We start from the raw sequence: 16216 nt of genomic DNA, 5'->3' as shown, positions 1-16216 counted from the left end.
CCCGGCTAATTTTTGTATTTTTAGTAGAGACAGGGTTTCACCATGTTGGCCAGGCTGGTCTCGAACTCCTGACCTCAAATGATCCACCTGCCTCGGCCTCCCAAAGTGCTGGGATTACAGGTATGAGCCCCTGCACCCGTCCTCATTACTGTCAATCTTTCTAACTCTCTGCAAATGACTCTAAATAAAGGTAAATGAATAAATGGAAATAAGTGGGAGGCTATGGGACAGTGAGAGGTTAGGCCAGTCCTCAGGGACTGAGCCACCCAGAGTCCTAGCTAGAGACCTCTGTTCCGTTCTGTTAGCACTCTCCCCCACCCCTACTCCTACCCACTACAGGTACACAGGGCTGAGGGCCCAGTAGAGTGGCATACACGAGAGGTCCGGGAGGAGCCGTAAGGCCAGAGGATGGGGGGCAGCAAAAGAGGCTGGGGTGATGCTGGCCAGCATCCAGTTCCCCTGCCATCTGGGTACAGGGAGAGGGGCATGGCTGGAGCAGGGTATTGGGCTGGACAAGCTGCCCTGGGAGGTGGAATGTGGGTCCTAGGTTCTGTACCACTAGGTGTCAGACAAACTGGGCTTGGGGAGGACTCCAGGAGGACATGAGGTGGGGAAAGCCCTAGAAAAGGAGAGGCAAACACTTTGGCTCCGTGGTGCAGGGGGCTGAGCTTTCCTCTGCTCTCTAAGACAGTACAGGTGCTGGTGCAGGAGTGGGATTTGTGGCCAGAACCGTGCAGTGAGGGCGGCTGGGGGAAGTCAGGAGTCTGTGGCTCTCAGGCTGTGTAGTGATGGGGTGGGGGTTGTCCCCAGGCAGCCTCTAGGTCAGACAGTCTATGTACCAGCCACACAGGACATGTCCCTGTCCGTCAGAGGCTGAGAATACACACATCAAGAGGTCACAGACACCCTTACTCATCCAGGTTGTAGGTGTAACCATGGTCTTGGCAAATGGAGAAAGATGGAGGAGGAGGGAGAATACTTCTGAGAACATCAACACCTCCAGCGCTCTGAGCTCATATGTTCTCGTGTGAGATCCAAGAGTGACAACTGTTCAGGGAGTTCCAGAATGCCTGTAGGGTCTGCCTTGAGGGGTTCAAAGGAGATAGAGGGGTTGGGTTCTGATGCATTGGCATCATTGCTGCTGCTGCTGCTATCCAGCAGGGAAGAAGACTGCAAGGGGTGAGTGTCTCATGCTGCCAGTCCAGTGAGAGTGAGCTCAGCTCACCACTGGGCTCTGGAGCTGTCAGGGTCAGAGGTAAGGGGTGGTCAACTGGGTCCTGCTTGCATGTGAAGTTTCCTGGAGATGGAACAGGGAAGGCTCGGGCAGAGATGGAGGGCTAGAGACAGCAGGTGGGCTCTGGAAGGTGTTGGCATAGGCACAGCCACAGGCAGTGAGCTCCATACCTCCTTGTTCACCAGCCTTGAAGGGGCCACTCAGGCTGTTCAGGTGAATCTCATACTGTTGTCCACTGGGGACTTCTGGGATGGGCGTCTGTAGACTGGTACCTGACAGGGTCTGTATGGCCAGTATGGCAGGAGGGTGTCTCCAGGAAAGCCTCTACCAATGTCCTCATGAGTCACATAGGCCAAGCAGCTATGATGTTCCAGATGTTCTGCTTCCCCCACACCTTGTGCTGGTCCAATTTTTGCTCCTGCTGCTGCAGTTCCTTGATCTCTGCCTTGAGCTCAGTCAGCTTGTCTGCAATCTCCAGCCCTATTGCAGCCAGACCCCATGCCTTTCCACTGATGCTGTTCTTGGATTTTTTACTCCATTAGCCCTATGCCTTCCAATACATTGGTAATGCTGTAAACCTGCGGTTTCTGGCACACAGATAGGGTGTCAGCTGCCAGCTTGAGGTCAAGCACGCTGTCCTTGGCCTCCTGCAGAAGTGTGGGAGTTTGGTGGTGAGAGTCTCAAATACTTCTCGTATCCCACTGAAGGTCCCTGGGGGCAGCATTGCCTGTGGCCCAGCCTCTGCTTCTCCTCAGCCAGGCCATCTATTTTCGTCTCTTATTTACATTTGTTCTAGACTCCTGAGCCCGTCTATACCTACTGAAGTTAAAATGTTTAGTCATAAGATATATATGCCTTTAAGTAAATTGGATATATGGAAATCTGGATTGACAAAAACAAAATCAATTGTATAACTTTTCAAAACGCTTCATCATTGCATTTAAAGGACCTTGTAAAATATGCCTTAGTGTCTTTAAAGTTGTCTTAGTTTATTTAAAAATTATTTCAGGATAGTTTTTGAAATTCTGTAAACAGAAGTACCTGGCCATGGATGTGTACATGCGCCTATAAATAGGCCATATCTTCACCATTAAAAAGGCAAACCAGTCTGGATTTTAATTTTGATGTTTCACATTTGCTATTTCAAATCACTAAAAGTATCAAGAAGTTGTGCATTTCTACATTTGAGGTACTACATGACTGTGCTTTTGTGGTGGAAGGAAATATGCATTACTAAGATGAATTTACACTATAGAAGGAAAACTATAGGAATTTCCTCTGCATCACCAAAACCGTGAACCTTCTGGCCCCCTACTGTTATTAAAAAGAGCTCATTCCAACAGAGTTGCTGACATTGAACTCGATTCCTTGCATGTAAGGGTCCATGTCTTTCACTCACTGGTTAGGGCTAGAGGAGCATATAATGTATATAATACTTGTCACAGACCAGGAAACTGTAAAAGGAAAAACTCTTGAAGTGACTACTTTTAAGTCAATTGGGATTGATTCTTTCAGCAGAATCTCAGAAAAAGCAAACATGAAACTAATGACCCTGAAAAATTTTTGTATAGTTTCCTTTGGTCGTAGTCCTATTGGCACAACCTCAGCCTTCAGCTTTTCACATCCTTGGTGGATTATGTAGTTATGTAGTTAATAATAATTATGAATTTACTGTTATCTGAACTTTCCTTTTGTACATTACCTGCTATCTCAATACTGTATGTTTTTAAAGGACCACATCCCAAAAAGAAGCCCATCCTTTGCCCCCTACCATTTCAAAAAAACTCTTTTAAAAAAAAACCATTTAAAAAAAAAACTCTTTTTTTAAAAAATATGGCAGACCATTTACTCTTTATTTGATGATCTCATTATGTTTATTTGATATTCTCATTAACTATGTTGTTTGCATCTTTCCTGGTTAAAAGTTCACAGGAAGATTCTAAATTGAAAATACAAATGTATGTCAGAGATTATGGCATGTGGAAAACACTTTTTTGAATTGACTGAGAGTCTTTGTAGTATGAATGCAAAGAGTGGGGATTCTTGAGTCAAAACAATTGTTTTCAAATCTCAGTGTTTCAATTTCCTACCTTAGTGACAATATGCAAGTTACTGAACTTCTCTTAGCTTTCCTATTCCCATCTGTGAAAGAGTGATAATAATTTATAGGCCTATGGTACAGATGAATAACAAAATATATGTGAAAGTACCTGACATTTTGTAATGGATATTGAATGAATGTAAAAATGAAATAACTGGGACAAGGCAGGTATAAAGAGAACCAGACTATGATAGTCCCTAAAGGGCTTTTTTTCCACTTAAATAAGAAAACACGTGTAAAGTCACTAGCGCAGTGTTCAGGACATGGTTGACTATCAAGGGATGTTAGTTCCTCCTTCGCAGAACATTTCTGGTTATATCTTTGTTTGGTGTTCCAAACTGAAAACATGTTTATGTATTCTTGTGTCAACATTCAATAACCAGTTGCCTCATTGCAATGCTTCTTAACATTGGTTTGTATGCATATCACCTGGGAATGTTGTTAAATGTAGATTCTGACTCAGGAGGTCTGGGATGGAGTCGAAAATTCTATATTTTCAAAAGTCTCACAGCCAGTTCCTATAAAGTTGGTCCAGTTGAATAGCAAAGCCTTAATAGGCCAGGCGTTATCCTCTCTTTGTTCCTTGCATTATCTGATTTCATAAAGCTTACAGTGTAAAGATGGTATTATTTTACACATTTTACAAATGAGAAAGTTTTAACCCACAGAGGGTTGATAAACGAAGATCATTGAAACCAATCATTCTGCCATATTTCTTATGCTACCACAATCCATTTTTTTATTGTGTAGCTATTCTCTCATTTAGTTATCATATTCCTTTAAGTTAATAGTTATCAAGTTTCCTTTTATACTTTCTAAAGTCTTTAAAATTTTTAATATTATGGATACATATTGTACATATTTATGGGACATGTGATATTTTGATACAAACATATAATGTGTAATAATCAAATCAGAGGAATTGGGATATCCATTGCCTCAAGCATTTATCATTTATTTGTGTTAGGAACATTCCAATTCCACTCTTTTAGTTATTTTGAAATATATAATAAATTATTGTTAACTGTAGTCACCCCATTGTGACACTGAATACTGGATCTTATTCCTTCTAATTATATTTTTGTACCCATTAACCATCCTCTGTTTGTCCCCTCCCTCCCCATTACTCTTCCCAGCCTCTGAAAACTGTTATTCTATTCTTTATCTCCATGAGTTAATTTTTTATTTAGCTCCCACGTGTGAGTGACAACATGTGACATTTGTCTTTCTGTGCCTGGCTTATTTCACTTAACATAATATCCTCCATTTCTAAATATGTTGTTGCAAATGACAGGATTTCAGTATGGAGTTTCCTCCAAAAACTAAAACTAGAACTGCTGTACGATCCAGCAATCCCACTACTGGGTATATATCCAAAAGAAAGGAAAATCGTATATGGAAGAGATATCTGCACTCCCATATTTATTGCAGTGCTATTCACAAGAGCCAAGATATGAAATCAGCCTAGGTGTCCATCAACAGATGAATGGATGAAGAAAATGTGGTGTATGTACACAATGGAGTATTGTTCAGCCATAGAAAAGAATTCTTTATATCCTTTTATATCTTTATCACTATCTCCCATTCTTTTCCCAGTCTTTGCTCAGGTAATATGTAGCTTTGGTTTGTCAGTATCCCCATGTTTAACCCTGTCAGAGACAACTCACCCTCAATGGAGCCATCTTTAAATGGCAAATGATTGAGAGCAGTGAGGCAGATTTTTATATGTATTTGGTATAATTAATACAAGCTAGTTTTGTAAATCAGAACTCCTTTCTAGCTCTCTGGAATGAGCTGTCAAATCCTCTCCCCAAACCAGTGAGGAGACAGTTGAGCTAAGAACCATCAGCTCTGAAATACCAATTTCCATGGTTCTACCACAGGGAAGCCCTGCCCCACCAACTGGGGTATTTTTCTTCCCCCTCACTATTTCCAGCTTTATATCAGAGGATGCAGTCCCATTGCTTTTCATCCCCTGAGCCTCGCTGATAGTAAATTATCTAGAATAACACTGTGTTGCTGCATGCTTCTGTTATCTTTGCCTCAGTTACAGCACCAGGCTCCCCTCCCACTCCCAGGGCACACCTCCCATTGCTGTCCCAGTTATTTGGAAACAGCCAGTGTTTCCATGCCCTGGGTTAGGTTTGCTCTTGTTTCTAATATCCCGCTCTTCTTTTCTCCCAACTTTCCCACAACCAGTGCCATAGAGATATGGTTTCTAGCCCATTTCTAGAACCTACTGCTGACAGGAACATGTTCACAATTTCTTTTTTACAAAGATTATTTGAGAATCATGAGAACATCTTAATCACACTCAATGACTCAATGTATAAATGATGAACTTATTTTAAAAAACAGTTAAACATAACATAATCATAAAAATATTGAAGAAGAGTGAGGTTAGCTTGGGTCGCTGGTCTCTTTTTTCACGAGGAGATGATGAATGTTCTTGAGCCAAAGACAGCTAGCTGGTCAAAAATTTCAGGACTGCTGATCTGCTCCCTTCCCTCCCTCCCTCTCTCCCTTCCCTCCTGCCTTTCCTTCCTTTTTGTCTCTTCAGTCTTCTTATATGTGTTACAGTGTACTTGCAGAATCCCTGCAGAGGGATTCATCATTAAGCTATCCATATATAGTATGAGTGTTTTTAATGTCAATAAGTACACAACTTCGCCAGCACTTAAATTGCTGCTTAACTATGTACATAGCTATGCCAAAATTAATTTAACTAATCTTCAGATATGGCACATTTTGATTCCTTCCCAACTTGTTTTGCTGTTACAAGTCATGGTGGTCCTTGGCCATGCTAAGATCTAAGCAACTGCTTTTCAGTTATTTCCCGCTTCTTTGTCCACCTATTTGCCTCCTCAATGAATGCTTGCAGGTGTGGGTTCTCCCTTTTAGAAATACATCACTCAATATGGTATTCAAATACATTGAGTAACTTTGTTATAGTATGGTAAGTATTGTGCTTCAAAACTTGGATTTTACCTGTTTGCTTGCTGTGTGACCTTGGACAAGCCATGTAATATGTCTGTGCTTCAGTTTCCTCACCTATGACATGGGGATAATAATAGTAGTTATCATATAGTGTTGTGGTAAAAATTAAGGAAATGATATATGCAAATAGCACAGAAGAGTGTCCAGCATTTAGTGCATGCTCAGTGTTGGCTGTCATTAATGATGAGAAGCTTGCTTTGTGTTTTTATTCATACTATTAGACCTAAGTTTTTATGGAAATATGGCTACAGAGAGAGCTTTTTTTTTTTTTTTTTTTTTTTGCAAGGAATATGAAGAGCTGAGAGGGGAGTGCAGTGGCCTCAAGAGGGTAAAGCACATATTAGGAAATGTGGTCAGTTCTGATTATGTAGCCAGGTATCAAAATTTGTAATATGATGGAGTCGCTGAACCAGGACACAGGCTGTCAGAGGTATTTCATTAGCAGTCAGTTTGGCTGAGATCTGTATAGTCACCAAACATCAAACCATCACCTACCATCAGCGAGGTTGTGTGTCCAGACACACTTAAATTATTACAGTATTTCTTGTTACTGAATGGTGTGCATTTCTTTTCTCTTTCCCTTAGGATTATTTTTTCTTCTTTCTTCTAGTGTAAGTAGAGAATAAGGAAAGTTCTTGTTGACTTGGGCTTGTCCTAAAAAAGACTTGATTGTACTCACTTGACCTCCTTAGTGAGCCTTTTCTGTAAACAGTTTTCCGCTGTTCACAGAGTTCTGGCAGCTGGGAGACCCCTCAGAGGGAGCAGAGACTAGGTATAAACTTGGAAACTATTTTGGTAGATAGGAAAATGTGGGGAATTTTGGGTCATTTGTTCACTCTCAACTACTAGAAGAGTACAACAAAAACATCTGAATTAAGCATTTTTCTGCATTTTAATTATTAGACCAAGTCCTTGCTTGATAAGAAAATAAACCCAACAGTAAATCAAACGTATGACGGAAAGACCAGGCATGTTTCTTATCTCTGTGTTCTCAAGTGCTGAAAGCAAAACAGTATGTCAAAAGGCTGATCTTCATTCTTAGTTATGTACTAGACTAATCGAGTCTCAGAAAGAGTAAGGGGATCCATCCTTTTACTTAGGCAGAAGTTCTTGCCTATTTCTTTGGATTATGTCCCTGATCCTCCTTGTATTATCCTACACTGTTGCTGTGTGGGACAGGAATCTTGATGGAATAGCCAAAGCCCAGTGCACGTGAGCAATCTACGAGTGGTCCAGCTCATCAGCAGGCTTGTATCTTATGAGGTTTTCTTCTGAGCTAGGAGTCCACTTCAGCCTTCCTTCAGAGAAAGTTTCCTAGAATGTATACTTGTGATTAAACTATACGGAAGTTGTTTTCTAAAGAAAAAGCAAGAAGAAAGAACTGCTTAACCATTACTTCCAACTTAATATTGTCTGCTAGAAATTTTATGGACACTGGAAATTACAAAGTGCTTTCACTCCAGAGAATGAGTGTATATTCTAGAACCCACAGTGAATTTTGAAATTTCAAAATTTCTGCTATGTATTCAGGGAAAATACAAGTAGCTAAACATTACTATTTTTTAAGCCTCATTAAGTCAGAATTGTAGATCAAGGCCTCATCATGGGTTACAGAGGAACGTAGCAACTGTATGAGTATGTCACCTCAGTGTCCATCAAGAGAGGAATCCATAGTATGGAATATTACATAGCCATTAGAAATGAAATACCTCTACTGCATATGCCCTGATGGGGAAGCTCATCTGCCATAAATTCTTTAGAAATATAATGCTGTAAAACATTATTCAAAATGTGATCTCATTTTTGTAAAAACAAAAAAAGTATAAATGAATATATAGATATAGGTATCTGCTTCATTAAGAATAAGAATAATATATTTCAACTGTTAACAGTGGATTTCCCAAGGTATCAAAATTAAAAAAAAAAAAAAGTTGTGGGGAATGGTGGCAGGGGAGTGGGAGGAGTTTTTACTTTTTAATTTATTCACATCTGTATTGTTTGGAATTTTGTTCATAAGTATGTATTTTCATAATATTTTACATGATTTTTAAAAAAATGTATCAGGTATAAATCTCTCTGTATATCTGGTGGTTTGAAGCTCTAATCCAAAAGGAAACACAGTGTCAATCAGCAAATAGTGCAAATGACAAGTATCTCTTCACCTAAAGAAACTCCTTAAAAGTAACAGTATAAATTGTCTCATGCTTGTAAATATATAGCTGTCACATGTCACAGATTACAAGAGGTAAAAATGAAATCCAAGGCTGCTCTATGATACAAATCATTACATTTTATCTGAGTGGGCTGATAGTAACAGCAGAAGGGAAATGTGTATATACAGTTTTAAAAGATGCTGAAAGTATGCAAATATTTTCATAATAGTCCTAGAAAGATATGCTGCTGCTGTATTATGATACCAAACATCATAGATACTGATTGTCATCCTTACACCTTCCTTATTAAGAGTTCCATCTCAATATAGAGGGGAACCATGTCCACGGCAGTGAATTCAGTAACGTGAACATATTTGTGTTGAGAACCTAATGTGGGGGACTGGAAGCACAAAGATAAATAAGAGCCAAGAATTTCCCTCTGATACAAAGTACTAGAATGCTACATGGGCACACGGTGCTATGAATAGACTAGGACTTTTTTTTTTTTTTTTTTTTTTTTTTTGAATCAGGGTCTTGTTCTTTTGCCCAGGCTGGAGTGCAGTGGCACGGTCTCGGCTCACTGCAACCGCTGCCTCCAGGGTTCAAGTGATTCTCCTGCCTCAGCCTCCTAAGTAGATGGGATTACAGGCACGCACCACTTTGCCTGGCTAGTTTTTGTGTTTTTAGAAGATACAGGGTTTCACCCTGTTGACCAGGCTGGTCTTGAACTCCTGACCTCAAGTAATCGCCCACCTAGGCCTCCCAAAGTGCTGGGATTACAAGTGTGAGCCACTGTACCCGGCCAAACTAGGACTTCAGAATAGAGTGGTTGGATGGCCTCTCCAAAGGGAGGTGTTTTGTTTTCTATTTTGTTTTGTTTTAGGATAGGAAAAACAAGATGATTGTAAGCAGAGAGGAAAGAGTTGGTATAGAGAGGAGATGAAGAGATGATTAAGGGAAAAGAGGTAATTAACAAGATAAGCCCTGGAAGAAGCAGAGAGAGAGCCCAGGGGAGAGACTGGCCTTGAGAAAGAGGAAGAATATCATCCAGAATCTGTAAAAGCAGGAAGAGGGCCTGAGCAGTGAGGCAGAAATACTCCGAGGCGAAGGCCGAGGAAACAAAGGAGTCTGTATGTTTCTCCATCTGGTGAGAACTGACTTTATTGACAGAGAGTGAGAGTAGTGGTAGGCGTGGGGGCTGTACAAAGATTTGGAATAGGCACTGTGAAGAGCAGAAGATCACCTGGAATGATTAAAAAGATAGTGGGGCATCACTGAGGTGCCAGCTGAGGCTGAGTTGCATGAGTTTTTAGTGAAATTAATTTAAAACACATTCTCGTTACTTTTTCTAGCAATGCAGCAGCCAGGCACAGGGGCATAGAAATTCAGAGTGGCTAGAATGGATGGGCCGTAGAAGTTAAATGATTTCTGTATTGAAAGCTTTATAAGAAAATTCACTGGAAATTAGTCAAATAATTGCTTCACTACAAATTTCACTTTGTCAATGTTTCTTTTCCCTTAATTTGTATAGTCAAATCTGTACTTCTGTAAAGAGGTAGGAACAATATCCTGTACTTTAAATGTTAACCAACTAGATACTGCCATTAGAATTTCTAAAACTTCTAGCTCACAGTTGCTTCTCATACATTATGTATTTTTAGGCTGGAAAAACTAATAACATCCTTTTTGGAAGACCAGGATCCAGAGAGTAGATTAGAGGTTGGCGCAGATATGCGTAAAGTTCATCACTGTTTTCATCATTTAAAGGTAAACTTCAATGTTTCCCCAATAGAAGCCATTTTCAGCCATGTTCAAGCTGCACAAAAGCTTTTCTAGTTGACCAGTTCTTGGAAGGTTAGGATCCAGCATTGCATGTCCAGAAAATGGTATAACCTTTGAACCAATAGTATGGCTATCACTGAGTTTCTTCAGAGATGGTATCTTACTTGCCAATAAATAAACTCAGGACATGGACTTCTAATTCTTTTGCCAGGAATATCTACCTTCTACATAGAGTAAGTTCCATATTTTTTTTAAAAAAAATTCTTTTCAAGCTATGTCAAGAGAATTGCGTTCTGCATTTTTTCAGCAATTTGATATACCCATGATATTTCAGTTCTTCTCTGCCTTAGGTTTTAATTTTCGTGATGAGGAGCTGGGAATATAATCACTTTTACTTTTAGCTTGCTTGTATTTTTCATACTTCATTAAGATAATAAACATTTGCTGTGAGTTACTAAGGGCCAGGTATAGATAAGGCAAAGTTTAATAAGCAAGTCATGGAGATGACAGATGTTGTGAAGAATAATCATAATGCATGATAAGGACTAGAATAAAAGTGTGAATTAAGTGGAATGATGTATAGAGAAAGGGAAAGGAGTCCAAGAGGAGATAATGTTGAGCAGGCATTTCCCAATTTAGGGAAGAAGAGATAAGATAGGGGAGAGGGGGATGAGGAAGGAAGAGGGAAAGAAGGCAGGTAGAAGGGAGAAAACATGCCAAGACAAAAAAGCAACTGCATCGCAAAGACAACACACCTGCGTCGTGCAGGTCACACATGCCTGATGTGTGCAGGGAATTGTTAAAGGAAAAAGAGTCAAAGAAACAAAAGAAATTCAGACTAGAGATATGGATACTAAGCTCTTATTTTATCTTGCAGAAACTATTGAATGACAAGAAGATCTTTGGAAACAATACAGTCTCCAATACAGTCTCCTCTGAAAGCAAAGACCAAGACTGTCAAGAAGCATTAAAAGAGGAAGAATATAGAAAGCTACGAGATATTCTAAAACAGAGAGATAATGAAATCAGTATCCTTTCTGAAGTGATGAAGAAACTTCCTCTCTCCTGGTTTGAAAGGGGTAAACAGCTGTCTTTCCTGAGCCACGTGGCTGAGCTCCCTACCCAGCTTCCATTTCACATTGCTTCTTTCCATTGAGAAGTCAAAGGTCCCTTCAAAGTATTGCAACTAGTGAAAAAGAGTTTCTATAAAAGATAAAGATGTGTTTGTTTTTATCCTGACATAGTTACTCTTGCAGGGAACATTTCAGTTTATTTCAAAGTATGAGCCTTTTTACACCATCTTTTAACATTAATTTTTAAAAATATATATTTTTGGCTCCTCTGTTGTGTTCTTTTTGTTTTAGTCCTGAGCCAGTAAGTTAGCTGGTTATCTTTAGCAAGCTGACCGGACACCAGGCTGACCACAGCCTCACCATGGCCCAGAATTTGTGGCTGGTGCGTGGGTGAAACTCAAATGATGGCTGAAAAATGACAAATGGTATTTAGCTTATGAAGAGCAGAGATTGATTTAAATGTAACTTTTTATTTAAAAGCCAGATCTACTGCTTTGAGTTCCACTTACAAATGTTCCCAAATTTGGAAGTGAGTATAGATGAGTGTTCAAGATAGAATTCTTTTTTTTAGCTAAACTGATCAGTACCAAATAAGATAGAATTCTTACTGGCTCCAGGAGGCAGTGTATCTTGGGTGCTGAAAGTGGTAGTAGCCCATGGGAGCATGTGCTGCCTCCAGTTGTAGACAAAGTGGTTACTTCTAAGGAGCCCTGTGGGGCTGGGTGGACCCCGGGCCTCCCAGCTATTTCTTCAGTATTGTTTCTCATTTTATCTTTCAAGCTTCTTGTAAAAAGATTTGACATTTTCATTACGTTTGCAGAATTTAAACATGCACAAGAAATCCTTTCGGTCAGTTCTTTATAAACAGATATTTTTGTTCATTTTTAAAAATTACTAAAAGATACTTTAGCTTCAGCTATTTATGCAAAATGCTTGAAAATAGTCTACATAAAGAAAACCCAGTAATAAAGAGGTAAGAACAAACTAAATGGGAGGTAGGTAGGTTGCCTGATTAACTTTGGTCTTTAATTTTACTTGAGTATTAGCAGACCCTGTGTGTCAGATTCAAGTGAGTTTTAGCTGGCCAGGGTTCAGCTGAGAATCCCCCCGGCACGCACACACAAGCCTTCGTCCGTCAGTGCTGCCCACGGTGTTGTCACCCTCGCATTCCTTTTCCTTCCTCTTACACCATCCATCTCCAGGCATGGTCTCAGCCTGGACCTCAGTCCTGGCCCCAGCCCCAGTATGAGCTCTGTTTCTTTTCCTGGCCTTGATCCTAGTCTAGGATCTTCTCCTTTAAATACTCCTACCAACTTCTTAATCCCCTTCTGGGCTTATGAATATCTGTGCATATAGGAGGGATGAAATGAGGTATGACAGAGAGAGAACAGTCCAAGCTTGTTCCTATATGTTTGTTTTAAAAAGAGAGTGAAAGAGAGATATCCATCACCTCCCCTCCTTCACTGCGGTGAATCCAGGCATTGCCGTTCATGTGAGGCTACCCTAGCTTCCTTACTGACTGTCAGCAATTCAAACAGGGCTCCCTCCATCTGAGACTCTTATTCAAAATGATGGTGTATGGGAGTCAGAGTGGAAAGAATACTGTACTTCAATTCATACCTGGATTGAAATCCTAGCTCTTCATTTATTAGCTCTGTACCTACTCAGTGACGTTGCTTTCTACTCTTCAGGAGCAGGACCATAAGACCTGCTGAGAAAAGCCCATAAATGCTTTGAGCACTGCAGAGTGTGATGTAATTGGAGTTATGACTATGAAGACAATGAGTAAGCTCAGAAGAAGGAAGAATAGCAGCTAAGATTTAATCCTCTCAAAGCTGTGCTTATCAAAGACCAACAACCAAGAAAGCCTCCTGAAATCTCATCGTTACTCAGAGTCGGGTTGGTGGATGTTTTCATATCTTTCTTTGTAGAATGCAGAAGGCTAAGACTGTGACACAACAAATGGGAAAGATATGGCTTCCAGGAAATAAAGTGTTTACAATTGAGTTTATGAAAGACAGTAATGTACCCCAAATGACTGCGAACAACATCAGATCTTCTTGGAAAGAGAGTGAAAATGTTGTCCTGTCAGTGACATCCTCAGCTTGAATAAAGTTCACACACCCCTTCACAAAATAGATGACAGGGGGATTCATGACCCAGCAAAGTGCTTGGCACAAAGGCCATTCCCATAAATGGGAATGGGGAGGACAAGAAGACAGGGGAAAGGTGAGAAGAAGGAAAGCAGCACAGAAGATAGATTCGTATTGTGATCTTTATGAAATGTGCGTCAGAACGCATCATAATTCTGATTCAAATCTTCAAGGGGCTTCCTATGATACTAAGAATGAAACCAAACTCCTCGCGCTGGTTCACAAGGGCCTGGGGGATCTTGCCCTGCCCACCCCATCCCCTCCCCCACGGACCTCATTTCTCATGCCTCGTCCCACGTGTGCTAGGTTTCAGTCACAGTTACTTTCTTGTTGTTCTTCTAACGCAAGGTTCCTCAGCCTTGGCACTATCAACATTTGTGGCTGGATAATTCTTCATCTCGGGAGCTGTCCTGTGCATTGTAGGATGTGGGATCACAGGACTGCAGCATTGGGAGCCACTGCTGGGCCTGTTTCTCTTTAGGGATTTCAGCATCTCCTCTGCATAGATGTTCTTCCTCTGGCTGGTTCTTCTTATGGCTCAGATCTCACCTTAAAGGTCACTCTTAGGCCTTTTGTAGCACCCAATATAGAGCAGCTGCCCAGTCACCCTTGACCTTCTTCACATTAGGTATCTGGCATTCTGATATTGTGTGTGTGTGTGCGTGTGCATGCGTGCATGTGTGAGACCTCTTTCCCCAGTAGGATGTCTGCCTCATGAGAGCAAGAAACTAGTCTGCCTTGTCATTGCTCTATACCGATGCCTAGAACAGGGCCTGGCATCTATAGCTCAAGCTCCAACAAATATCACTGAATGAGTGAGTCAGTGGATATTGCCATCACAGTGTGTGAACCAATGGAAGTATGTGATGACATTGGTAATCAGTTCCATACAAAGAGGAGCAGTGTGTTGGGGCAGAGCCCTGTTCTTCTCTGTCGTGTTAATTCTTAGACACTAAGAAGCTGTGAGCATTTTTGGTAAGTACCTGTTGTTTTGGGGCAAGGAATGGAAGCCACATCAGAGAGAGCAAAACTGATTATGCTTCCAGAAATCACCAACTGGGAGTTAAAGCTGAGGAGGAAGGTGAAGGTCATATGACTTCATGCTGCTTGTCCAAGAATAAATATCATCTGGGTACCTCTCCCGCTTTCTAAGTAGCAGTGCTCTCTCTCTCCCACACCAGACCACATTTAGACTCCCATTTTAATGAGTCTTCTCTAGCGATGCAAAGGCATTGAATTCATCTTACCCCATATGCAGTTAGAGCTCTGAGATTCTCAATAGGGGTTATAGTCTTTCCATTTAGTGGATTGGACAAAAATCTCTTAGAGTTCTAGGCATCTTGAACCCAGAATGAACAGTGAAGTGGGGTAGAGGGGAGTGGTTTTATCCTTTATCATCAATGGTCCTGGTATATCTCAATGGCCCACAAAAGGTGCATTTTAAAATGATATGTCTATGCTAATAATTTGCTGCTTTTCAGTTCCATTTGAGACCAAACATTAGTGGCTTAAAAAGCCCCCATCTAAATGTACTCTACATAAGCAGGTGTTGAGCTTGGGGCACTCTGGCTGCATCTTTGTCACTGCACTGGCCACCAGGATGAAGACGGCTGACCTGCCAGCTGGGTGGGTTTCGCCATTCTCCCCTTCAGCTCTTCTGCTGCCTCCTGAGCAGGTGCGTGCTCAACCAGGGGGCTGATACGTATACATAGGCTATGTAAATAAATTCATCTTTTATCTGGGAAGATGTATATATAGCCTATTGTCTACTACTATTCAGCCTTGAAGATGTATACATAGCCTACTGTCTACTACTATTCAGCCTTCATTTGACTTTTTGTAAGTGCTTTCATGAGATTGTGAAGACGTACCTGGTTTACACTCAGAACATTTTAAAGACCTTGGGTTTGCTAATTTTTCATATAATGGTGCTATATTGAAAGAATGTCCCCTAAATTGTCCATACCTATATATGGGGCTTCAGGAAGTTGAAGCCTTCCTTCAGTCAGTCTTTACCACATGATAAATAGCAAATGTTAGGAACATTAATGACACTTAGGACATTTGTGTTTTGATTACTATAAGCTAGCATCAGTCATTCAATCCTTAAGTCAAGTTTCAGATATCCTGGTCAACATGTTAAAAAAAGAAAAGAAGAAAGCTCAGGAGGCCCTCCACTTGGCTGGTATGGATAGACGTGAATTCAGACACTCCCAGAGCCCACCCTTCCCCCCGGGAAACCCAGAAGAAGGTCAAAGGATGCGACTATCCTCAGCTCCCTCACAGACCCAGGACTTCAGCATTTTGGGGAACAGATCCAGTTTGCTCCACAAGAAAACAGGTCAGTTGACTAAATTTCCAATATTTCTCATTGTCTGTAATGGATTTTGATGTAGTACCCTTTAGTTTTAAATGTATCGGGACAAAGGCTCACACAATTTATCTGTTAGAGTTATTTTTTATAACTATCAATTGTCTTAAATTAAATACCAGTTTCCCAAACTGATGACTGAACCGAGAAGAACCAAGTAAGAATTTTCACAGAATTCAGTGGTAGAATAGATGGGTTCAGGGTAACCGTAAAAAAGTTAACTTTAGAGAAAGGGAACAAATAAGATCCGATATTGCTGATATGATGACAATCAGTGTTTATTTCTAAATTCAGATGAACTATCTGCAGGAAAACTATCTAAAAGTATTACCGGGCTGGTCACGGTGACTCA

The 16216-nt window shown here is 40.7% G+C and overlaps 1 protein-coding gene across 1 annotated transcript in view; it reads left to right on the top strand.

Annotated features, from left to right (window-relative positions):
* KIF6 (kinesin family member 6) overlaps positions 1 to 16216 on the top strand; it is a 400736-nt gene that overhangs the window by 178400 nt on the left and 206120 nt on the right. Inside the window, exons 11-13 of the mRNA XM_011986642.1 lie at positions 10147 to 10252; positions 11145 to 11295; positions 15616 to 15834. Of these exons, the coding sequence (XP_011842032.1) occupies positions 10147 to 10252; positions 11145 to 11295; positions 15616 to 15834 (476 nt within the window). The remainder of the gene's footprint in view (positions 1 to 10146; positions 10253 to 11144; positions 11296 to 15615; positions 15835 to 16216) is intronic.

Source organism: Mandrillus leucophaeus, unplaced genomic scaffold (assembly GCF_000951045.1).
Source record: "Mandrillus leucophaeus isolate KB7577 unplaced genomic scaffold, Mleu.le_1.0 Scaffold3, whole genome shotgun sequence".
NCBI classification, from domain to species: domain Eukaryota; kingdom Metazoa; phylum Chordata; class Mammalia; order Primates; family Cercopithecidae; genus Mandrillus; species Mandrillus leucophaeus.
Note: the sequence above shows the minus strand (reverse complement) of the source record. Positions and strands in the feature narration are given on the sequence as shown.